The 24,485-nt window shown below is 41.1% G+C and overlaps 1 protein-coding gene across 4 annotated transcripts in view; it reads right to left on the reverse strand.

Moving 5' to 3' along the window:
- The window catches only part of NPAS2 (neuronal PAS domain protein 2), a 52,156-nt gene extending 27,995 nt beyond the window's left edge, over positions 1-24,161 (reverse strand). For 3 of the 4 annotated variants that reach the window (XM_039390544.1, XM_039390543.1, XM_027718057.2), the window contains exons 1-6: positions 24,105-24,155; positions 19,149-19,297; positions 15,805-15,896; positions 12,395-12,484; positions 8,742-8,862; positions 7,612-7,725 (exon numbers count right to left, since the gene is read on the reverse strand). In XM_039390544.1, coding sequence (XP_039246478.1) covers positions 7,612-7,725; positions 8,742-8,862; positions 12,395-12,484; positions 15,805-15,896; positions 19,149-19,297; positions 24,105-24,136 — 598 coding nt within the window. In that variant the 5' untranslated portion in view covers positions 24,137-24,155. Of the gene's footprint in view, positions 1-7,611; positions 7,726-8,741; positions 8,863-12,394; positions 12,485-15,804; positions 15,897-19,148; positions 19,298-21,835; positions 21,958-24,104 lie in introns of all 4 variants that reach the window. The other variant, XM_039390545.1, reaches the window with a different exon arrangement.
- Between the last annotated feature and the right edge of the window lie 324 nt (positions 24,162-24,485).

Genomic DNA, 24,485 nt, shown 5'->3' on the forward strand with positions numbered 1-24,485 from the left:
CATATAGTGCACCAAAAAGGGAAAGAAAGATTCCTTATCTGAGAAGACAGCACAGATGTGAACATCCACAGAGATTATAGCCCTCTCTTGTAGTTGAGTCTGGAGGGCATGGCTGACTGGATATTGAGATAAAAAACATGGGCAAAATTCTCCTCTTTTCACCAGCAAAGCACACTTGCTCTGGGGACTTCCTAGGAATATGTATTCCCATTTTGATCCTGGGGTTATGTGTATATATGTGGATTTCTATGGGATTATTAATACAAGAGGTGGATAAAAGGAAGAGTTAGGAGCTGCAGGAAACAGGAGAAGCCTGAGTAAAGAGCTATTGGTCCATCTCTGATATTATCATTTTGTGCAAGTCTGTTCATTTCTGTAGTCGGTCCTCTTTAATAATAAATGGGAATGCTATAAACCCACACTATGGGCATTGTAAAAAGTTACTTCCGAGCTTACTATGTAGGATGTTGTCACATCTGAAGTCAAGGGGGTTGTTTCTCTCTGTAACAGCCAAGTTCAGTACCAAATGCTTGCAGGCTGGGCTCTTAAATATGAAAATAAGATAAGCACATTCAGCCTCTGAAGCACGGGTATGATAAGTTAAACCAGTTAGCAAACCATGGGCTTGCAAATGACACCAGCTGTAGGAGAAAGTGGAGACTGAGTGGAAACTAAGTCACCAAAGAGAGCAGATAATTTTTAATGTCAGCTGTTGGATGTAAACAGCCAGGAGCCTGAGACAAGCAGAATACATCCTTGACTGTGGCATTTAAAAAATAGGATTATATTTCCAACAGGTAAATGCAGTACTAAAAGGGTAATAATTATTGTGTAGGACAGCTAGGTAGTGAATTTGGGATTTCATCACAACTTTTGAGAATGGTGAACTTAAGCAGCAGTGAATTAATAAGCCCAAGGAGATGAGACAGAGCTGGCCTGGTTGGAAGTCATCCTGTGTTTGAACAGCTCCTGTGCCATCTCCATACTCAGCTGCCTTTGACAAAACCCAGAGCATTAAAAGCCTCAATGATGCAGGCAGGTAGCCACCACCTTGCAAAGTACATCTCCATCTGAAAATGACAACTACAATAACCGAAAGAAAAAAACCCATTCATGTTTGCTTCTGATTATTTTTTTTTGTATCTGTTCTTTCCTCAGCTCTATCTGCACAGCCTGTTTTGCTCTGCTTTTGCAGCTGGTCAGCAAATTTCAACTTTTTTTTGTTGATAAGTTTTGAAGTGTAGTTAAAAAAAGAGATAATTGCAATAATTAAAAATTATAATCCTAATAATAATAAAATATTAGTAACGAATATTATAATAACAATAATATATTGATAACTAACAATAATAAAATAATATCATAATAAAAATATAAACCTTTTAAGCATGCCTTCTGAAAAATCATACTTTATAATTCTCCAAGTCTCTTTAAAAGAAACACAACATCTTGAGGTAGCGAAGTTCAGTAGCAAACTTTCTGAGAGCACCACAGAAAAAGAGTGGAGTGAAAAGTACACGATCAAGCCTGAGACTATGATGATATTAACATTTTTAAGTCCAATATAGGGCTTGGAGTGCTTCCGTCAGAAGATGCCTGATGAAGATGTTAAACTGGCTATAAGCAGGTTGGCTTGGGTAAATGAGGGCATATGTGTTTCACAATTAAATGATCTGGAGAAAATATCTTGAGTAGAGAATTAGTAGGTAGTGTGACAAAGCTAAATACATTATCAAAAAGGTGAAACAGTTGTCTCAAATATATCAGTTAGCTGATGCTCCTTAGCATGAATTTTAATAGTTTTTGCCGTTACCTATCACACCCGCTGCTCCTAGAGCTACTACAGAATCTTTCATAGAAGTATTAAATATCCACAAATATCTCATAAGATAGAAAGAAGCTGATATGCCTATATAATTTGTTTTTAATTGTTGCTGTTTTGTTTTTAAAGACCGGGACACTGAGGACAGAATGTTAAAAATAAATAAGATATACAAGGAACCAAACCCTTAACTAGCACAGACAAAAAGATTTTTATCCTTAGGGATACAAATCATGCCACCTGAAATGAATGAAAACATGTTTAGAAAACCCCACATGCCACTTTATTCAGTTAATAATGGTGCAGCAGTCAGTTGCTTGGTCATCTTATTTTAACATAGAATGTGTAAAACATAATTCTTCCTAAGATAGCAAGCCTCCCATTTTTGCCATTTGAAAGAAGAAATCCCTCCTTCCTATTTTTGTCAGTAGATGTTAATCTTTAAAGAACCAGTTTTAGTGACTATCAAACAAACTCAACAGCGATTTCAAAAAATTCAAGCCAAACAGACCAGAAATCAAGATTGTTTCATATAAATAAATTCAGACCACATATAAACAGAATATCCATCAATTAATATATATAATGAAGAAATCTAAAGTGCTGGTGGCAAGCCAGATTGCCCACAGTAGCTTTGGATGAATAACAGTGACAGTGTCCATACATCACCTGTCTACTTTGATCTCCTCTCTCCACTTTCCTCCTCCTGTTTCTCCCCTTGCCATTGTGTGTTGATATGAATCCCAAGTAAATTCTTTAGGACAGGAATGGTGTCTTTTTCTTAAATACCCACAGAGACTCCAGCATGAGTGCTGCATATTGTTAGTTGCAGCTTCTATGATATCATTAATAGCAAATACGCAGCTGTCGGTTCTGATCAAAACATTCATTTTAGATTGAGCTATTCTTGTTTTAGATGTTTCTGCACATACTTTGAGGGTTCAAGATCAATGTATCTCCTGTATAAATCTGTTTATTTCTTTTAAAAAGGAATTCAGATTGAATTAATTGTTCTGGGACTTACAAGATTTCTTTTCTCCTCCGCATAATAATTATCTTGATGTTTATTCTTATATCTGAGAAATATATCAGCTCACAGTAGAGTATCTGCTATTATTAGCATTCAGTACCAGATACGTCTTGAGTTTCCATGTAACTGGGAACAAAAATGCACAATTTTAAATTCCACTATAATATTTAATTATATTACTTATTAGGAACCTTTTTTACATAATGGTTATCTCCTCCTTCAAGAGAAAAACTTCAAGCATTTTGGACAAAAGGACAGATCCATCACTTTAAAGATGCTGGTGGTCCTTTTTTGTATTAGTGAACTCCTTGAAAGGAAGGACTCCATCTTTGTCCCTTTCAGGAATTTTGAAGCAAGTATGTCACCTCAGAAATAGGATACTAATGCCAATATTTGGATATATAATTATGAAAGATCTTTGTCTGTTTACAAACGTATAAACAATTTTCACAGGAGGGATAAATCCAGCCCGTTTTATCATTTCTTATCAGAGTAAGCTATTAAGCGGCTTTGTAAAATTTATTCTCACTAAATCTGACATCTTATACCGGAAGCTAAGCATTTCCTTGGATTTTTGGGGAGGGTTATCTTTTTTACTTGCCTTCCCCCTCAGCCCTCAGGCAAAACTGGATATGAGCCACTGCATTATTCACTGGTGATGCTGATATGACTCTCTCCCGTATCAGGTACTACTAGTCAATAGGTACAGTGATGGCACTTGGCTCCTCAGATGTTTGCATACATTCATGTCTCTTGTTAAAATGTAGGCTACAGAACCAGTACCTGAAATATATAAAAATATTGGAAAGAGTTTCTATTTGCAAATAAAACAAAAGCAACCCCTATGATCTGAGAGCAAGCACAGAAGCAAGAAGGAACTCCACTGGCCCATGGACCACCTCCTCTCTTCTCAAGGGACTCCTGAATCTTCACATCAGGTTACAGTCCTGCTTTTCTCATTGAAGCTTAATTAATGATGGTTATATAATCCTCCCAAATGGAAAATCAAATCTCTTGTATTTGATTTAGCGCAGCCAGTGACTCATGCAGTCACTCTGCTCAGCTCGCATTGCTGTTTCGTTGGTCGGCTGCTCTCGCTCGGGCACAGCTAATTCAAGGGGGATTCACTCGTGCAGGCAGCTCATGTCACATCCCTGGTGTTCTGCAGCAGGGGTTACAGAGTACAGCTTCCCCAGGACTAGGCCAAGTGTGGACCTTCTTGCTAACCCTGGCACTGGACTGTGCACCTCCTCTAGCTCCCAGCTACAGCTGAGACCTGGAGCTCTGGGAATAGTGATCTTCTGAAAGACTGAAAACATGCTGTGAACTATGTGAACTTTCCTGGGCAATTTCTAGGGTCTCTACATGCATGTCTCTGGTTCTTCCAGGATCAGGGAAGATGCCAGTGACTGCTCCTCTGTGGGAGTAGCATGAGTTCGATCTAGGCTGTGTGTGCTCTGGCTCCCTGACAGCAATTCTGGTAACAAGTCACCTTGGCAGATATCAGGTATTTGTTCTAGTTCAGCATGAAAAAAATTATCTTTGGCATCTCAGTACAATGGCCTTTAAAGCCCCAGAGCTCCCATTAAAGTTAGTGAGAGCAGCTAAGCCCCTAACTGGCTTTCTAAGCCGCAGTCCTTCAAATTAATCCATTCAAACCCATCCCTATATGATGTTCTCAGCCATAAGTCACAATGCGATTAAAGGAGAAGGTATGAGGGAGGAAGGAGGGGGAAAGGTGACTGGGAACCCATGAGCATGACCCCTTTCCCCCAAGCACCACCACTATATGAGCAATGAACAATAATATAATGAGCCTAAGAAGATGATAATTCAAGGGAGGTTATATAAAAGGTTATGTGGAAGTGGAATAAAGCTAGTGACATTTCTGTTAAAGAGGGCAAAAGAGGACCTACAGTTCTTAAAAACATTAGCAAAGGTTAAGTGAGAAGGAAAGGTGAAAGATTTGCTAGGGCTGTTACTGCCACGACCCTACATTAATGACAATGGAATAGCTAAGTATCCTGATGGGATACAGCCTGCCCAGGGATAAAAGAACTTCCCTGGCCACAGAGTCTCTGGTGTCCCTGCAGCAGGAACATGCAGGCAGGGTGGACTCAGAGCATGCTCAGCAAACCATTGAAAACAAAGGTGGGATTTGGCATTGGGCGGCTAAAAAGGAACAGCAGAGATTTGTGTTTAGAGAACATTCTGTATCAGTCTCCCATGTGTAAAAACATGCTCACACTTCCACTGCTCTGAAAAGCTATAGGGAAAAACATTCTTGAATACATTCATAAGGAATGTCTCCTGCTAATTAATCTTAATTTGCAATTTCCTTCATTCTCCCCCAGCTAACTCTTTTCTTATCTTTAGCTTAGCCTCCTTCCTTCACAAACACCTCCAAAAAGCAGGATTTGGGGCCAGCTGATCCTGTGCACATAGGATGAGTGCTGCCCTGAGTGATATGTCTCTCTCCTACCACCCTTCCCACCACTGTCTTTCTCACCCACTTGGTTCACAGCAGGAGGAGGGATGACTGGAGAATGGGTATTTATTTAACAGGAGGAAGAAGAGGGCAATCTCTGTCAGGTCCAGCAGGTGACACCCCTGAGGTGCATGGGCTGGGTGAGATAGTGCCTGATAGTGGGGCATCCTGGGGTGTGTGTGGGCCAAGCAGGGGTAGGAACCCAGCCCACCAGTGCACCCACCAGATGCTCAAAGGTGCCTGTACCACAGGTTCCTGTGCCAAAGCCCCTGTATCAAAAGAGGTGCTTGCCTCCAGCCCTGGGGCTGGAAAGCTGCCCAATGCACAGCTGCGTTCATACGGTGCTCGCTTGAGCTGACGTCTTCCATGTCTTGCTCAGGTGCATCTGGCTGATGCAAGGAGCCCAGTGGATCCATTGACAACTGCCTCGGAGGTTTGCACCCTCCTCTGGCTGCTCACTCTGTCCTTGGCCCAGGGTTATCAGCTCCCAAGCAAAGAGAGTTTGCTGCTGCTACATCATGAGTCTGGTGCCCTTGCTTCCACCTTTGCTGAGGGGTGGTTTTGTGGCTGGATTAGGAGCTAAGAGGGGACAACACAGAGGCAGCCACAGGGGCAACTCCCAGTCTAGGGGGAGCAGTGCTGCGGACACACTGGTGAAGCAAGCATTTTCATCAGGCTCTGCACTGAACTGGCAAAACTGAAGTCAGATGGCAAGGGAGCCAGGAGGCACCATCTCACAGAGCCAGGGTGAGGGCTGTCCCCTCCCTGTCAGCTGGAGAGTCAGGCTGCAGCAAAGATGGAAAGAAAGTGGAAGAGACAAAAAAAATGGAAGTTTTAGAAAAAGTGGCACAAAGGGGAAAAAAAGAATTTGAGGCAGAAAGCACATATCTTATTTGAAAGCTAGAAGATGGGATCTTTGGAAAATGACTTGGTGCCTTCTGAAATCATTATGTTCCCATTTAGTTTATATGCATTAAGCTAGGGAAGATATCTATATTGCAAGTTTTATCTTTCTTCTGAGAAAAAGCCACTATACAAATGTTGGGATATGAAATCCTAATGGGTAAGGGGGCAATATTAAGGTCATGCCAAAATAAAAGGCTAAAAATCCTTGAAGAAAATGGATCAGAAATTCCCCTGGTAAAAATGTATCCTTATGAGTCAGCACCTGAAATCTGGTTTCTGCTCTAGAAAACAGAACAGCTTGCTGTGTGCGTCTGTCAGGCAGGCGCATTTCACTTCATTCAAACTAGAAAGCATACAGGCAGTTACAATTTTTTATACAAATAGAGCCTCGAATCAGATGGCACAAAACAAGAAACACATATCTCCATCCTGCATGTAGGTTTCTATTCTAGTCATGTGGAGCAAGAGCAGAAAGTTAAATGGGGACAGGGACATTTTTTTCGCAGTGTGGCGTGCAGTTTTTGGAAAGCACGGTGGGGAATTTTTTTGCAGAGGATGACCTATTTGGAACAATACCAGCAACGCTGGACATGCCACTCTGGAGTTCAGTCAGGCAAGTAACTAAAGCAAACTTGGGCAGGCAAGAGAAGGGAAAGCAATAAAAGAGTATTTAATTTCTGATACTAATGGCCATGCAGCAATCTCTTTGTTAGGGAATGGTAAGGTGGAAATCTGCTCTTCATCCCTTGAAAGATGGTTTCCCTAGACTGACTGTGGTGCATTAGCAACTATGCTGACTGTACTTTTTTCCTTTTTGTGGAGAGTGTTGGGTTCTGCAGTGCTCAAGAGGAATATAAAATGGCAGCTGGGGAGGGCAGTGGATGGATGGCAGTATCCTCAGCTGTTCCAATGCCACATGGCACCACCGCCTTTCTCCAAGGTTTTGCAGAGAAGGGTGAGAGGGCAGGTTTGGCAGATTATCAGTTCTGGCACAGATTCTGTGCTTAATGCAAACCAGCAGATGCTAGGTAGCAAGCTTATTATTTTGCTAATAGGTGGGGTCTTAGCACACAGTCTTAGCGAGCACAAACAAATCCTTCTCTAAACCTGTCATTATTTGCAAACTTACCCAGACACCAGGATCACTGCAAGTGAAGGGCAATAACAAAAGCAACTAACACAGTTTCAATCGTCACATGTATTCATCCAGCTATTGCAACTCAGCCATGAGATCCGTGTGAAGCAAAATTTACCCCAATATTAAAAATAGTTCTTTCAGTTAAAAGCCTGTCTTGTTCAATGGAGCAATACTTATATTTTATTTTACACAGCTACAGTAACATTTATACAACAATTAAAGCTTACCATTGCTGTAAGACCGAAAATTTCCTACAAATTTTATGTATTCATATGTTGGAAATTCCTTTGGGTTCAAACTTCCTCTCAGAAGATGACAATAAAACTCTAGTTCATTGTCAGCTGGATTGTTAAAAGAAGAAGAAGAAGAAATAAATATACTAATTAAGCTAAACACAACCAATGGTGTCTTCCAACCCCAATCTTGCAACTGGCAGCACAAGAGCAGCTTGTTACCACTCAGGAGTCCTAAACACCAATGTGCTATACATTGCAGGATCAGAGCCTCTGCAAGGAAGCGCCTTGCAGGGATGCAGGTTGTTCAGCACTGTGCATGGGCCTGCCTGCAGCTCAGGGACAGCTCTGGAGATTAACTTGCCCTTCTCTGACACTACCTTCATCACAGGAGTTACACAGCCATAGCATCAGTGTAGCAAAAGAGAGAACTGGATCCTTCACTTACTGCTTTTTTTCTGCTTAGGCTTTTCACAATTCGCAGCTGTTCTACATCTTGTGTTGGAAAACTACACCTAATTACCTCAAAATATCTATTACATTAACTTCGGTGTATTAGCTATCAGCTGTAGGTTTTGTACAATACAGTAGATTAAGCAGCTGTACATCTTACATTATTGTGTGTTTTTTGGTTTCCTACATCTTACCTCCCAGAGTGAATAAGGATGAGGCAGTAAAAACATTTTTAAGAAAAAAAAATTCAAATTGAAAAGGAATTACAATTATTTTAGAAATATGTTTCAACTATAAGGCAAAACAAAGGTATGCAACATTAGCATATCTCTGAACAGCATCTCATTTGAACAGGCTGAAATATCAATTAAGATGTGATTTGTCTCATGCGAACTCTCACTTTCCATGGGCTAACCTATTTTCCTTAGCTGTCTCAAAAGATATGATATTTAATAATTAACATAACTGCAAGTAGTCTTAGCCCAGTAAAATAAAGGCAATGAGTTTCATTTAAAAATAGAACCAAAGGGTCATTCCAGGTGGCAAGATCTTTTTAAAAGGCTATGAACCTAATTTTTTTATTGCACATCACATAAAAAATTCTTTCTGAGAGAAAATTTTTATCCTGCCCATGCTTTTTCATTTACTAGAGAAGATAAAATAAAACTTACTTTTTAGGTAATCCGGTGAGGCAGAATCTGTCATAAGCATACAAGAAGATAACATCTTATAAATTTCTGAATGTTCTTGTTCTGGGAGGAAATTCAACAAATTCTGATCCAAGACATCACACTGCAAGGAAAAGAACTTTTGAGACAAACAGAAATATCACAAGCAACACTTGCAGAGATGCGCAACAAGGTGGATACAACGCCTGTGGCATTCAATGGGAGTTTCCCCACTGATTTCCAGGGACTCCTGACAAAGTCTAAAATGAGGAAAACTGCTGGGCAAACCGAGTGGCCACTTCTCTGTAGGCTGGTTGTCAGGTTAATTCTCAGCACTGAGCGATATTTAATGTTTCTCAGAGACCATGAGATGCGTCAGGTATGTCCATGCCATTAAATGATGAGACCTGAGAGTGAGTTGGAAAATGGCTGCCTGGCTCCCCATACTGCTCACCAACTCCATGCACAGGCCTGCTGTGGATCATTGGAGCTTGTTCTCTCCCTGCCAGACCCTGACTGGCAGAAGCAGTGAGGCTGGGAGTCATCCTGAGCCACCGGTTCCATGAGCTGGGTCGGTCCTAGATCCAGCCCCTTCCTTGGGGTATCTCCTCAGCTCCTGGGAGGTGCCCTTGGGGTGACAGGCCTTGCTCCCCACTTCCTGCATCCTGGCAGGTGGGAGCAGGGAGAAGGGGACCCCCCAGTCTGGACATCACTTTACAGCAGCAGCAGTTAGTCCCCAGAGAGGGGGAATTCACGGTGCCACTGGGACAAGCCCTCTGGACAGCCATGGGCTGAATGTCCATGTGTCTCCAGCCCCACTATCATCTGGCATGAACCTGAAATTCCTTCAAAACCTAGCTGCTGAGATTTGAGAATGGAAAGAGGAAATGGATTTGTGCAAAAGGCCCACGCTGGAGAAGACAAAGAGTCTGTCACAGGGCTGCCAAGAGGAGGGTCTCACTGCGCTCAACATGGTGACTAACCTAACACTAGAAAAGTGTATCTGAAAGGAAGCCTGAGATGAAGTGACCCTCTAATAACATTGACTTAAATTCATCCCACTTGAGACCACCTCAGGCTGAGCTGGCACACTGACACAGCTTCGTGTGTCATCAGAGCAGTTGATATCAGACTGTATAGTCATACTGAAAACATGTAAGCTCTGTATGAGACTGGCAAGTTATTAATCATCATCATTTATTTATGTAAGATTGCACTTCGGTTTCCCTCTGCTTTCTATCCATAACTGCTGTTCTGGGTAGAATTCCCATTTAGTGTAGTGAAATTCATCAAGTGTGCTTTAAAAATTAGAGTGCTACGATTTATATACTTACCTTGATGTGACAGTATTTCACTTTAGATGATTCAGTATTAAGTATTTATTACATGTGCTCATTACTTGAATATTCCTTTAGTGAAGAAACCCTGTCAGGGATGTCCTGGTAAAGCAGGCAAGAAGGGACAGGGAGGACTCTTCTCAAGAAACTGCGTATTTTTGGAGTCACAGGGTACCCTCTGGCTGGCGAATGCTATGAGTTGTGACTATATTTCCAAGAGTACACTTCAACTAGAGTCAACCTTACCATGTGAGCTACATCTCTCTACCTCAACCAGCACTAGGAGTAATACCAGATCTTGTTGAAACAAATTATTTAGAATTACAACAGGGAAAGTTTGTGTTTGAAAATGCTCCATGGAACTTATGGAAGCTGTATTAAAGAGAATTGGATATATTTGCTGTCAGCATCAGAGACTTATATGATTTTAATGAAAGGAGATACATCAGATTTCTTGATAGGGGCCCTCAGAGAGCCCTGCTTTGCATACTGTCCAGTTTTGCTTTTTTTTTTTTTTTATTGCTTAAAGTAGAAGATTTGCAGAGTATTTTTTTCCCTGTTGTCACAGAGAAGAATTGGTATTTTGTTCCTCAAACAGTGACTGAATTTAGCTTACAAACAGATCCTGGAGGTAAACAAAATAAGCCACATAGATTTTCCAGATAGCACTCGTATCAGTTATAAAACTTAAAAAAAAAAACATATGGAAAGGGCAACAGAGGATTCAAATATCCAGTGTGCACCTAACTGCACCCTCAGCTGGGCACCTGCCCATGGCCATGGTGATCTGCAGACCTGAGGCAGGCAGAAGCCTTTCTTGCTTCTTCAGTTGCAGTCTGTCAGGTTGGTTCCTGACTTGGGCTGCCATGTGCTGCTTTTAGGCAAATAAAAAGTAATGTCCATCTTCATCCTTATTTTTGGCTGGATACCATGTAAGGTTATCACACAAGGCATGTCTTTGGGAGAGAAAATTGATATAGTTTCTGATGGTCCAACTCAGGAATTATGAACCTGAATCTATCCATTTTCAGTCAGGGCTTAAGATTTTAGGCACAGGGTTGGAAATGCATCTTCCTAAAGAGGAATGCTTTCCCACAGCAGATCTATCGTCTCCTGTAAGAATCAGTATTTGGAAGGGATACCAATGAAACCACCAAATGATGAAAGACAAGCACATTTCATGGAAATCAGTAAGTGCATGAAGACCCCGCAGCCTGTATGCAGGACAGAGCTCTCCCCACCTTTGAAGTGAAGGCAAATGTCAGAAAATAGTCAACTACTGGTCTTCTCAACTGCTGAGGATGAAAGAAAACTGAAATAGATAGATTCAGTTCAACATGTTGTTGCATAGCAATATTCTTACATTTACCAGGAGCTGTTGCCTTTCATCAAGTTCCTTTTGTCTCAGAAGAAAGTAATTTTTGTTCATATTACAGCAAGGTAGTGTGTGTGAAATACATTTGTCTGGGTGGAAAACGTAACACATATTTGGTGAAAAATAAACAAGAGAAAAAATTCTAATTTTCTTAAGAACATGGCAGGGGGTAGTACAACAATAATTTGGCAGCTATTTTTTTTCTTCTGGGCATGTATTTATTTGAGACTAGGATATAAAAAATGAGCATGAAGATTAATCCATAATTATTATGTCATTTCTCCTAGAGCAGTCTTAGCAACAGGGAGCAGTCCCTCTCATCTGCTCCTCCAGCCCAAGCCAGTGCATGCAAGTGTCTCCCACAGCAGCACCCAGCAGCCCACGGATAAAACAAGCTGCTCATGTTGGACTGAGCACCAGTTTAACCAAGGTATAGGTGCACCATGCACTCAGCATTGGCTCCACCAGCACCTCCTGGGAGCAGGGTGTGTTCCCCTTGGGAAAGCACAGCTGAGCTGCAGGGAGAGCTTGTCAGCAGCCTCCAGATAACTCTGAATTCAACGGGGTTTTTGTCCTTTACCTCCCTGGGAGCAGAATAAGGCCCTTAACAAGCTCCTTGCTGGGCTGCCAGCACCACTGGTGCTATTCTCTCCTAGTTTAGAAATCAGAGATGGAAAAGATCAGCCAGGTCACCCTGTCCCTCCCCTGGCAAAACTATTCCTGCAGAGCTTTTTCCATTCAAGCTGAAGTGCCTCATAGCAACAAAAACCTGAAGGATATGAATCAGAGAGTAGAGCTGAGCAACAGCAGCAGCCACAGGGAAAAACTCCCTCACCGCATTTCCAGGAAAACTCCACCCCCAGCACCCTTTTGCATCTGTTTCTAAAAATGCAGGGCCTGATTCTATGATGTGTAGTAGAAAAAACAATGCCAGAATTACTCACCGGTAAATGCCCTAGAAGAGGTGTGATGCTGTCAGACACATAGATGATGCTTCCACCTGTAGTTACTGCTATAATGAAGCCATCTAATGCCTAAGGAAAACAGACAAGTGGAGAGTGCTTTAACAGGAATGACTGGTATAAACAGACATCTCACCGTGTGTTGATCAAAACAGTTTCATTTCAGCACCATATTGTTATCAAGTTGTAGGAACGTTATCTCAAGTTGCAGAACAGTAATTCTCTGATTTTACAGTCTGATTTAACTTTTACAAGGTTCTTTGTAGTCTAGTAAAACCTACTATTGAAGTAACAAAGGGCTCACAGGAACATTTCATGTCTCAGTTTTTAAATTAATCACACATTTTAATAATGCAAAATGACTAAGACTGGATCCCTTGGAAGTTATTAAAATGAACATTTGAGCTCTGTGTAAATATCAAAGGACGATGAAAGGATGCAGTCCTATCTCAAAATGGTACTTCTCTGCAAACCCCATAAATCTTGGTTTGTATTAATGTAATGTTGTATATTACTGGGCTTTCATGTAAGTAAAAGCAATGCAAATGATCAAATAATCCTTAGCCTGAGTTTTAATTGAGTGATTTATTTTAAAGGTCATGGTATTAGATTACTCGTTCCAAGAGAAATTCACCCTTCTGCAGAGTTTCTTCCTCACTTCAGTCCCACCTTGCAGTAAGCCCCTTCATTCCTAGGACTGAAGGGAAATGTCAGCCTTATCCCCACCCTCTGTACAGCAGCAATTTCACTTTCAAAATTAGGCTTTTCTTTAGTCTGAGCTGCTAAGTTTTGAGCTCGGTGTTGTTCAAAGTTAAATTCATGTACATTTTGAGATCTAAAGCAAGATTAACTTAATTTTGGGAGGGGGATTCTCCTCAGAGTGAACTAAAGCAAGATGAGCTCTAGATCACTCGGAGGAGGACACCCCAAAAAATTAAGACTCCATAATAGGTGTTCAGAGAATATATTAAAACCTTCCCATTGTCATTAGGGAGTCACTGATGAGGCTTCCAATCGTTCAAGTGGAGCAAGTCTGGGGCCTTTCTGTCAGTTCCCTGGTGTTCTGGAGTCGGTGCTGCCAACAGTACTTGAGCAGCAAAGGCACTGCAAGCATGACTGAATCAGAGCAGAGTTCAGCTGTACTCCAGTAGCAATATCTGCTCTGGAGACAGGTGTACTGCAAACAGCCTGATCAGGGTGCCACAGCATTACAAAACCATACTGCAAATCCAGGCCTGACCCCGAGCCAGACTAGCAGTTGATCTTGTAAAGCTGCAGCACATCCTTCCTTTCTCCCCTCCTCCCTGCTGACTTCAATAAGGGAAAGAATTCTGAGAACACTGGAAAATGCTAATTGTTTAAAAAAAAAAAAAAAGAAAACACAAAGCCTTGAATAGACACACAAACATATGTTCCTTTTTCCAGAGAATGCTGAGCACCCACAACTATTTAAGTCAATGGGAATCTGCTGGTGCTTCAATCCTTTGAAAAGCAAGTCAATAACTTATACCCCAGTAGAAGAGTGTGTGTTTAGCATCTCTGAAAACCCTCCAGCTGCTATAGTTAGTTTCATTTTGTTAATCTAAGTACAGAGAATATGTTTTTCTTTAGTGTGGTACATTCAAGCTGTTTTCTAAAAAAGCATGATAGGTGTTAACCTGTAGAAGAGAGCAATGATTTTACACGACAGTTGGATTGTGCATGTTACTATGGTGAAGGTTGTTAGTTTTTAAAAAGTCAAGTCTTTATTTCATATCCAATGCAAATTATACACAGTGACTCATATCAGAATTTTGTGGTAAAATCAACTTAGTGTATGCATACATAATTCTATTTTTATTTATTCACGACTGGATCTTCCAACATTACGAGAGCATATCCCTCTTCAAAGATTTCACTGCTGCAATAGTCCTAGATGGACAAACAGAGCCCAGTGCCCACTCTTCTGTAATTTGATGACAGCCTTTTCAATGGGGTAAGAAAAAGCCACTTTCAGGAAAGCTGGTGTATTACTGCAGTCAATTATGCTCTGATTATTTTGAATTAGTGCTTGGAAAAAACCCTTCCCATCTTTTAATAACAGGATGGGAAAAACTTCAAGAAGTCTTGTCCAAAAGCTAATAAAATTAGATTAGTAGAAAGACAAAATAGCAGGGAATGATGAACATCTGGCACAACAGGACATCCCAACACCCAATGTTATCTTGAAGGGCATGGAAAATCACAGTAGCAAGAAGGTGATTTATAAGCTGGGAAACCAAAAGTGATTGTTTAATCTAAAATTTCGTAGCATACAAGTAGAATCAACAAAGGCCCTGCCCGTCAAAACAACTGCCAATTTATTGCTATCTGAGGGACATATTTCAGTGCAGACTGAAGGAATGTATGTTAAGTTCCTGTGCACTGAGATGGGAATGGGTGGTTGTCAGAGCAAGGGGAGCAAAGTGCCTTATAAAACTAGACCAGGGGAGTCTCATCACAACAAACTGCAATGGCCAAGGGACTTCCAGCCCCCGGGAGCAGCAATGTGCCCCAGCTTTATGCAACCCCTGGGTGGGTGAAGATGCTTCCCAATATCCTTCCCTCCCCACTGCCAGAGCCTGGATCATGTCCCATATTCATATCATTTGTGGGAAGAAGAAAAGCTTGTTCTCAAAGGACACCGTGGGGCCATGAAACCTCCAGGTGTTTAGTACAGGAAAAGATCCTCGCTAAAGATGATTCTAGCTGTTACTGAGAGAGAAAAATACATTTTAGCAGCTCATTTGCATTTCATTTTGAACCTACATAATCACCATTCGGTTATGTCCCTTCAAATCCCAGCTAGCATTAAAAGGACCTATGGTATAATTTAAAAACTATCATTGCAAACTGTTAGAATAAAAATTGTTTGATAAGGGCGTTGCAAATCAGAGTGGAAGCATCAACTGTATCAAACCAAGAGTAGCTGTTGGGCTTTATCTGCTAGTATAGCATCTAGCACTAGGGGGATGTGGCACTGTTGCTTTTTAGGTGCTAGCCTTGCATAAATATTAGGTAATAATAATGCCTTCCAAGAACAGGAGAAAAATTGCCACATGCTCTTCACCTCACCTCTGCTTGTAAAAATAAAATATAAGCTGTAATTTGAATCTTTCCCCTGGATTGCACTTCTTGAGAGTTGCTACACAGCTTAGCAGGCTGTGGCAGTGCAGTGCAATGGCACCGCTGAGAGTGAAGAGCAACAAGTGAGGACTTTAATCCCTTGTCCTGGTGATAGCTCTGCTTGATGGTCAAATACAGCAGTACCTGAAACCTCCTCTTTTGGAACTGCAGATGACAGTTTATTCTAGATGCATGGGTGTTTCCATGACTGTTAGACAAAATTAGGAAAGGTATATATTCATGTTCACCTCCAACATCAGCTGGGTGAATTCTTCATTGCTGAGAAATGAAGGCTTCCAGTCCTGCTGAATTTCAGAAATCTCCGTCTGTGCTGAGACTTCTAGACAAATAAAACATTTACATCTTTAAAATTTAAATTAACTTCTATCTTGCAATAACAAATATGAATTGCTATGAAAAGAGAGAAATCACCTTTACATTCAAAAATTGCAGTTTTCAAGCATGGGTTTTGCATACGGAGACAGTAATGACTATCTAAACTGGCCCAAATCTTGAAATGTTTTCCTCATTTTTTACTCAGGTCAACTTCTACTGACTTCAGTGGGAGTCTGTATTCACAAGGCCATTGGCCTCAAGCATCATTACTGGGGTATTAATCAAAAGATAAAACCACTTTGCATGAAATTAAAATCAAGGCAAGTATTAACACGTGTCAAATTGCTATTTACAATTTTCCAGTTTCAAAATTAGGATTCTGGAGAGGGTTCAGCCTACAGCTTCTGTGACAAAGAGGGAGCAGCAAGAAAACTTCTTCAGAGGAGCCCCAAAGGGGGATGACCCCAAACAGCAGAGCTCTTACTTTGTTTTCCAAAATGTGAGAGAAACATAAGCATTTGCAGCAGCTTTACACTGTTGCTACTGCCACCACTGCCTCTTGTGCTACCTCCAGCCCCACTGTGCAGGGCAGCCCAGGAGAGGGAACGGAGCACCAGCCTCTCATCCCAAATCCTGTCTGGAGGGCAGGGTCTCCTGTGCTGTCAGCCCGTGAGACACCAAAGGGTGGTCTGCCCCATTGTTGGCCAATCCTGACCCCACAGCAGCCTGCAGAGGGCTCGCTCCCTGAGGGCTTTCTGTGAAGGGGTGCAGGCACACTGGGGTAACAAGTCACAACTTAGCGCTGAAACTGGAGACCATACTGGGGGTAGCTGTTTCCTTTGGAAAACAGTCACTCATGTTAGCTCTGCCTTAGTAAGACAGGGTTATGGGGGACAGATCTTAGAATTTAGAGGGACTAGAGCTGGTTTAGTTAGCTGCTTGCTCTGCTTCTCTAAGAGTGCTTCCTCACTCAGCTCTAGTAGTGAGGGAACAGTGAGCACAGACTGTCTTCTCCTTTCAGCACTGCCTGCTAATTAATCCCACTGATTAACACTTCCAGAGCATGTAACACCCAATGCTCCATATTCAGAGCACATAGGCAAACTGGCCAGAGAAATGCAAATGGATAAATGATACTAAAGACAGTACATTTATATGAGTGCCTGTGCATTTTGTCACCTCGAAAGAAATCAAAACCTCCGTTCAGGCTGTATTAGTGGAGATGCAGACGCCTGCTTTTACCAGCTCGTTTGACTCACTTTCTGCACTGCTGGGGGCTGTCACTGGTAGCACAGCAGCTCTCCACAGCTCCCACGGTTTTACACAGAGGTTTGAAAACCAGACGAAGGAAAAAGAGTCCATCAGATTTTTATTAGATAGTTTCAGAATATAGGATACTTTCAGCAGATCTGTAGCTTGGAAAAGCTAATGTACATGAAACGGCGACTGTTGGAAGAATTACTTGAGATTTGGGAGATTCTGTGGATTATGAAGAAGGAGACTGTTTATGAAGGGAAAAATCTGAAAATTGACCTCCTCCTCCATTATGACTAAAATCTTGGTTTAGCCCACTAAATGAAAGGGAAATACGATTGAATAAACCAGATCCAAAGTACATGGAAGATAATCAACATTTTTAAATGCTGATGCTTTGTATTATATTGTGTGACTACTAATCTGGTTTAAAAATAGATAACATTTGCTTTTTTTAGCAAGTGCACAAAAAACAGTCACATTTTGACCCAATTGCTGTGGAAGGATTTGTGACTGTTAGCTTTCTTTTACCTAGTTGTTCTTCAAGAAGAAGTGCCTTTTGGAGTAAATTATTTGGGCTATCAGCTACATCTATCTACACTTATTCAAACCTTGTGTGATTGTTCTTTGCTTGGCTTTATATTTGGACATATGCACATCCTCCTTTACTCTGCCTTCGGCAGCTAAAAAGAGAAGATATATTATTACTGTCATTTAAAAAAAATTATATACAATTATTAAACTTTGTCCTAGTTGGCCCTTCCTGTATAAAACCATAGGGTAATGGTTGGACTCAATGGTCTTAAAGGTCTTTTCCAACCTCAAAAAAATTTTATCTTGTCTGTGGCAAAAATTCATTTCAGGACAAACTGCACTCTAACAACAGAATCATTATAATTATTTCCTCAGTAATATTGACATTTGTGACTTCATTATGTTGGGAGTCATGATTATAGGAGTTTTTATAGTGTTTTCTGTTTCACCCAGAGTTCTCCAGGGAGTGCAGGAGGGAGGTGCTGCATGAGCAAAGGTGAGTCAGGTGATGTGGTGCATCAGCTCGTGAGAGCCCTTTCTGCTTTGTGGGGCCCAGGCCATTCCTCACAGTCACACATTGAAGACTCTTCCTCACAGGGGCATAGCAAGAGAGCCCCGTTTTAAACCAGTGCCCTGATTTATAAGGGAGAACTGTTTCAACTGACTGCTGCTGGTGGATGTCCATACATCTGGAAGGCCACAGTGCACATTCCTCTCACTGAGTAGAAAATGGACCAAACAGACTAGATCAGCAAGGTCAGAAATCTCCTCTGCCCTCTGTGAAGGTACATTTCTAAGGGACCTGTCAATGCTGGAGCAATTTAAAAAGTAAACTCCTGGCTTTCCGAGGCTGAGCTTTACTGCTGCAACTGGATGCTGTGCAAATGTGATGTAGCTTCTGCTTGTGCAAACAGGGTGAAGCACGTCAGCTGTCTGTGGATGCAATTTGCTGAAGCCAACTTCAAAAACTGAGGTGCTTTCTGTTCTGAGTTTTCTGCTCAATGTGGAAAATTGAGTCCTACACAGTCCACTGAGGAGCAGGGGTGCTGAACAGATTGCTTCCCTGCATTTGTCGGCAGAGAAGCTGGGGTGAATGCTTTGTTCTTCTGCTCAGAATATTGCAAATTTCAAGGAAGAGAATCTTCCCTCTGACCTCAAATCTCTCTTGCTCAAAGCATCTCTCTTCTTCATATGTGCTGCAGGGCACTGCTACCCTCTTCCCCTCGGTGCCTGCCATTCACCCCCTTCTCTAGCAGGTTGAGAATCATCTTCAACTAAAGAGCAAACAAGAAGATGGATTTGGGCAGCACAGTGTTTAGAAATTATCTTTCTTGATGCGACAGAAAAAAACCCAAACACCTTATGTTGGCACTTTTAGGTCACTCAAGCCATTCTGATAATCACTGAAGGAAACAGGATATTATAGTAACTGTCTAGCAAATGCATGAAGAGCTGCAGTAAACCTTACCATTGTGTTTCTGCAGAAAGCCAATGACTTTTTCCAGCACAGTAGTTTTGTCCATTTTGCGAGTGTTGCCTGGAAGCATGGAGCTGAGTTCTTTGATGAGAACATTGAACTGATCGCGCCTCTTCTTCTCAGACTTGTTACGTGAAGCCCTGTAGACAGGGGAAAAGAAAAAAAAGGATGAGCAGACCAAGAGGAAAAATGATCATGTACCTGCTCTTTGTAATGTAGACACAAAGAAATTAGCTTGCTGCATCCCTCAGCATGTGAAGACTGACACTGGATTCCAGCAAAATTGCAGAGGAAAGTAGGAAACGGAAGTTCCCACCTCCTGTTCTTGCCTTTGAGCCACCTTTGGTATCCACTGGGGAGATGGAGGCTCTGCTCACCCTTCTGTGCTGCCTCTGGACACTCTGGTTGAGCCTGTCAGATTAGCATTGAGCCTGTAGTTGAAGGAGCTCTGCACATCTCCTAGATATATGTAGGATCTTGAAAGTTCACGCAGCCTCTGAAGAGGCACTCAGAATGAGAAGAAATAAGAATACTGTAACAACAGTAAACTTGTTCATAAAGAAGACTGGGGACTGGATCATAGCCATCTGTGCAGTCTTAACCGAAGAGAGGGACCCCAGTCCTGCAGTCATTGCACTGGAGCTGGATTCACCTAGAGGGACCTCCCGCTTCGGTCACAGGTGGTCTGCCTACCTCCAGGCTGACAGAGAAGAATCAGGTTGTTGTGTTCCAGTCATTAAGATCAAGGACCTGACTAGAAGTTGCTGCAGCTCCCATCTAGTTCATATGCCACCTTGTTCATTCTCCTTTCCAAGGTCATATGGGTAAGCAGGACAGAGAGCATCAGCATGGCTCATCCCAGCAAGGACTAGAGCTGAGGCTAGGATGTCTTCCCAGACCTGGGGTCTCAGAAGTGCCAGAAGTGCTTGCTCTTAATCTCTGTGTGCCACTAGGAAAATCACTTAATACCATGGTGCCCTCAGTCTTTAGGTGTAAAACAAAGACTCTACAGCTTTCTTCACCAGTCTTGTCTGTTTAACTCACAGACTCCTCAAAGAGAGCCTGTTTCTACTGCTGCATTTGAAAAGCTCACAGGAAAAAAAGGATCTGATTTCATTTGAGGTGTTTTGGCACCATCATAATACTATCATTAAGGCCGTTGATAATCTTTTCAGCATGTACACTTAGGGGTTTTTTTTAATTACATGTCACTCTATACACAAACAAGTGTTTTCTGAATTGTTCCCATGAATACCACAATAGTCTGACTTGGAGGTTATCACCTGGACTTCTCTGACCATGTGAAAATAGAAATAAATATAACCCAGAAGGTTTGTTTGTTTTTCTGAAAGGTCCTCAAGCAGACAAGATTTGCCTTGTCAATTACGTAAAGATCTAAAAATCTGGTTACATGTAGACAGGAAAGAAAAGCCAAGAGGCTGGTTCTCTGGATTTCTCGGTCCCAGCTAACTCTGCTGTGCCTCATAAGCAGCTCTGGATGCACACTGCTGAAAATCAGAGAAGAATTTAGCCCAGCATCTACATCCCCTCCAAGGACCAGAATGGCAATAAACATTTTCTACAGAGAAATCACTACAGAGGCTTCTGGATGTTACTACTGACAGAAGGGTAATTTTTGTTTGTCTTGCTCTCAACCCTGAACACACTCGGAGATACACTGGATAGAAGCCAACGCTTGATTATTTTACAGCTTTGAACACAAGAGATTGGGTGGATACTGCCTGACTGATTTCAGCCTGTTCTTATTACAGTGCAAAAGGCTGTCAGAACAAGATGTGAAAACCTCCAGTCTTATCCTATTTCTCTACAGTTCAAGAGGACGTTAAGAATATCAACACTTTAGTTCCTCATAATTCAATCCCCAGTTCATTTTAAGCTTAAAGAGTCCAGATTTCCCTGAAAATAAAATAAACCACCAACTCTCGATAGGGAAAGTGGTGCTTTAAAAAAAATAAAAAATGCCTTGACAAAAATATAAAGTATCTATTTTTAAGACTTGACATTTTATTCACAAAGGAAATATAAAAACTTCTCTAGTGGAAATAACTCTACCAAGATCTGAATCGATGATTACAGTAAAATTTTGAAAAGAAAAAAAAAATAAAAATTGGGGAAAAAAAAGATAAAAACTATCCCTGCACAGTTGAAAATATTTTGTTTAGTATAGTTATAAATGTATTAAATAAGACCATTTTCATCACTTCCCTTTGAAGATTATTTCCTAGACTTGCTTACTTCACTGCTAGGGCATACAATTACAGTAAGCTCAAACAACCTCTGTCTTAATTCCATACTATTTGTCCCAGTTTTCCTTCTTCCTTGCTACTCCAAAAAGATTACAGCATATTCAAGAGGAAGAAGGAGCCACAGTATGAATAAAATCAGGACTTTCAGTAATACAGCTAAAGGCAATACAGGACAGCCTGAATTCAGAATGGTCAAAATCACCAATTTAACATGTGTTATAAACAGCCATTTTTGTTCTCTTACATATTTGCTACTTGTTCTCTTAAAGAGAGACGGATATGACTGACTAGGAGCCACTACATTTTGCTGATTTACAATGAAATGTGACTGTACATTAAATTTTGTATTTCTTTTTACTGTCCAGTGTAGTATGTTATATATGCATTAATGCAAGTAACTGTACCACATACCTTCATTCAGATTCTTAAATTTACTTTTTATTTCAGTGGAAAATGGCAGGTGGTAGTCTTCATGATTAAGCACTTTCTCATGGTTCACTTCAAGCTGGTTTTGGTTGGAATTTGGAATTCAACTGAATTGCAAAAAAAGTATTTAAAATTATTTACTATTAAAGCAAACCGAAAGAAAAGCAAATAGAGAAAAAAGTGCACAAAGCACGCTTTTTGTTTAGAATTAATAAATCCATAAAATAAAATAAACCTCACCTAACATCAAAGAACTGAAAATGAAATTATGGTTTCTGATCTCCAGAAGCTCAGAAGACCTCACATAGGTCTTCAGTGCTCCCAAGTGTGGTGCCACATATCCACATTTTAGTTCTCAAGTCTTTGGAGTGGAGTTCTGCCTTCGGGAGTCAGATGATGCACAATAGGTCTCAATTTAACCAGTGTCCTAAAGGAAGAGCTATATATCTTGGCCAAATACTAACAGTTGGCACAAGGGTGGGAGTGCAAGTGCCTCTTCTCAGGAGAGGATGGATCCTCTTCTCATGTCTGTATAATACAAACCGTATGTGCCTAATACATTGCAGCAGATATAAATGGTGTGTCTGTGTATTTCTAACCTGAGAAACCCAGCTCCTGGCTTGAGTCCACCCCCATAGACATAAGATTCAAAAATTTTCAGTCTCACCTACTTTTAACTGAGAAAATGAAAGGAGAGAACAATTTTCTTGGCTTTTTTTATCCTCTCTCGTGTTTCTCAACACTGAGACACCCAGTCCTTACACTGAATAGAAGAAAACAAAAAAGCATTTCTCCTATGGCATGGGACAGGTGAGAGTCCTCAGTTTTCAACACATGGCAGCAAAATGCCCATCAAATGGCTTCTCCAGAGTTTGACTTTCTTTAAAGCTTTGGAAGAAAACCTGTAGCTTTTAAATGAATCTGAACGGTTTTAATATAATGTATTAACTTTAGACCTTCATGAAGCCTCTTATGATTTCAAATTTCATTTCAAATCTAGCTTTATTTCTAAAAAGCTACATGTACTTAAATTACATTTTAAAGAAGCAATTTCCTTTCTTCGTTTTCAAAGTTATCATTTGTTTTATGCACCCTGATAGAGGCCTGCCCCAAGGTATGACAAAAATTTCCCTCTGGAAACAAACAGCATGAAAACCATACCAGATGGTGATGACAATCACTGATAGTGAGGATACGTGTTATCCTATTTTTTTCATATATTCACTCGTTTAATGCATTTTTTTTTTTATTAAACAATTAACACACAATATCTTGAAGATAATCAGGCCTTAAGCAGGTGAAGCGGTGCTGCAAGGTGGGCTCCCTTCTGCACCCTCTCCAAATGGGAGCAAAGGGGAACAGCTGAGCTTGGCTGCAGCCCGTGCTGACCTATATTGGTGAGAAAAAGCTGCAGGGAGGGAAAGAAGCGGAGAAGGAATCAAAAGAGATGAAACTGGATCAACTGCTTGTGCCTGGACTGGAAATACTCTCATTAGAGGGAACCAAGGGGAAAAATGTGGGCAACCCACAGCCCTCTCTAAAGTAATTAAACTGCAGGCTGCGGCATTGATAACCTCGAATGCTTCCAAACCGCTTTTCTGCAGATGTCAGTCAGCTCTGACAGTTATTAAGAGTTTTATTGCCACAGGTCTTCTGCCTTGAAACACCCCTTTTCTCTCCCCACAAAGGGTTTACAACAAATTCCCGCCAACCAGGACTTGACTGAGTGCAGGATGTGTGTGAATATAGGTTTGTGCCAGTTTAGGGCTGACTTTTCATGGTCTTTTTCTGCTCTGAAGGTAACTTCTGGGTGTTTTCATTACTGTGAGATAGGCACTGATGAATAAAGGACCATCCTAATAGGAAAAAAAACCCCCACTCTTTCAGTTCTTTTTCTTTTGCAAAATGTATTAAAAAAAACCCAACACATTTTTTTACACTTGGAAAGCTCAGATGATGTATTATAGAGGCAGGAGTACGTTGTTGGTGCTTCAGTTCTGATGTTCTGCAGTAATGTGAAGAAAACGATCAATGCCTTGGCTTTTTTAAATTTTCCACAGGAAACACTGCTACATTATTTTCTTCTTACAGGGCAGCCAAGAGTAGGAGTCTGTGAGATGGCAGTTTTTCAAGTTGTGCTTGACTGTATTTTACTCTCTCTCTCTTTGATTAATTGATTATGGATAAAACAGCTTCTGCAGCAACAAATAGTATAAAGCTCATCACAGAGAATTATAAAAGAAAAGGTGCTCACCTCTTTGCTCTGTCCTTCTCATCTTCATCCATTAGATTGTCTAAGCAGTTTTTTCTGTTGAAGGAATGTGAGAATCATTATGAATTGTCATTTTGTTAGCTCTACTTGCAGGTTAATCTCACAGTCGCTCTATTTCATTTTAATAACAGAGTGATGATATCCAGGTCAGATAAATGTGTCAGCAGTGCTTTATGCCACAGTCCCTGATTTTAGGAAACATCCATTGTGGGTAATGTTATTCCTGAGCATTACGCTTGCCTTAGGGGCTTTAGTCAGGGATCAAGGCTCCCAGGCACCACAGAGTGCATCAGCACAGTACAAAACCAGCCACTTCTTTGGGATTTTTTCATATGGAGGTAACTCTCTGCAAACCTGTAGGCT

This window comes from Pipra filicauda, unplaced genomic scaffold, assembly GCF_003945595.2.
Source record: "Pipra filicauda isolate LSUMZ 115617 unplaced genomic scaffold, ASM394559v2 scaffold83_size3615187_pilon, whole genome shotgun sequence".
Taxonomy (NCBI): domain Eukaryota; kingdom Metazoa; phylum Chordata; class Aves; order Passeriformes; family Pipridae; genus Pipra; species Pipra filicauda.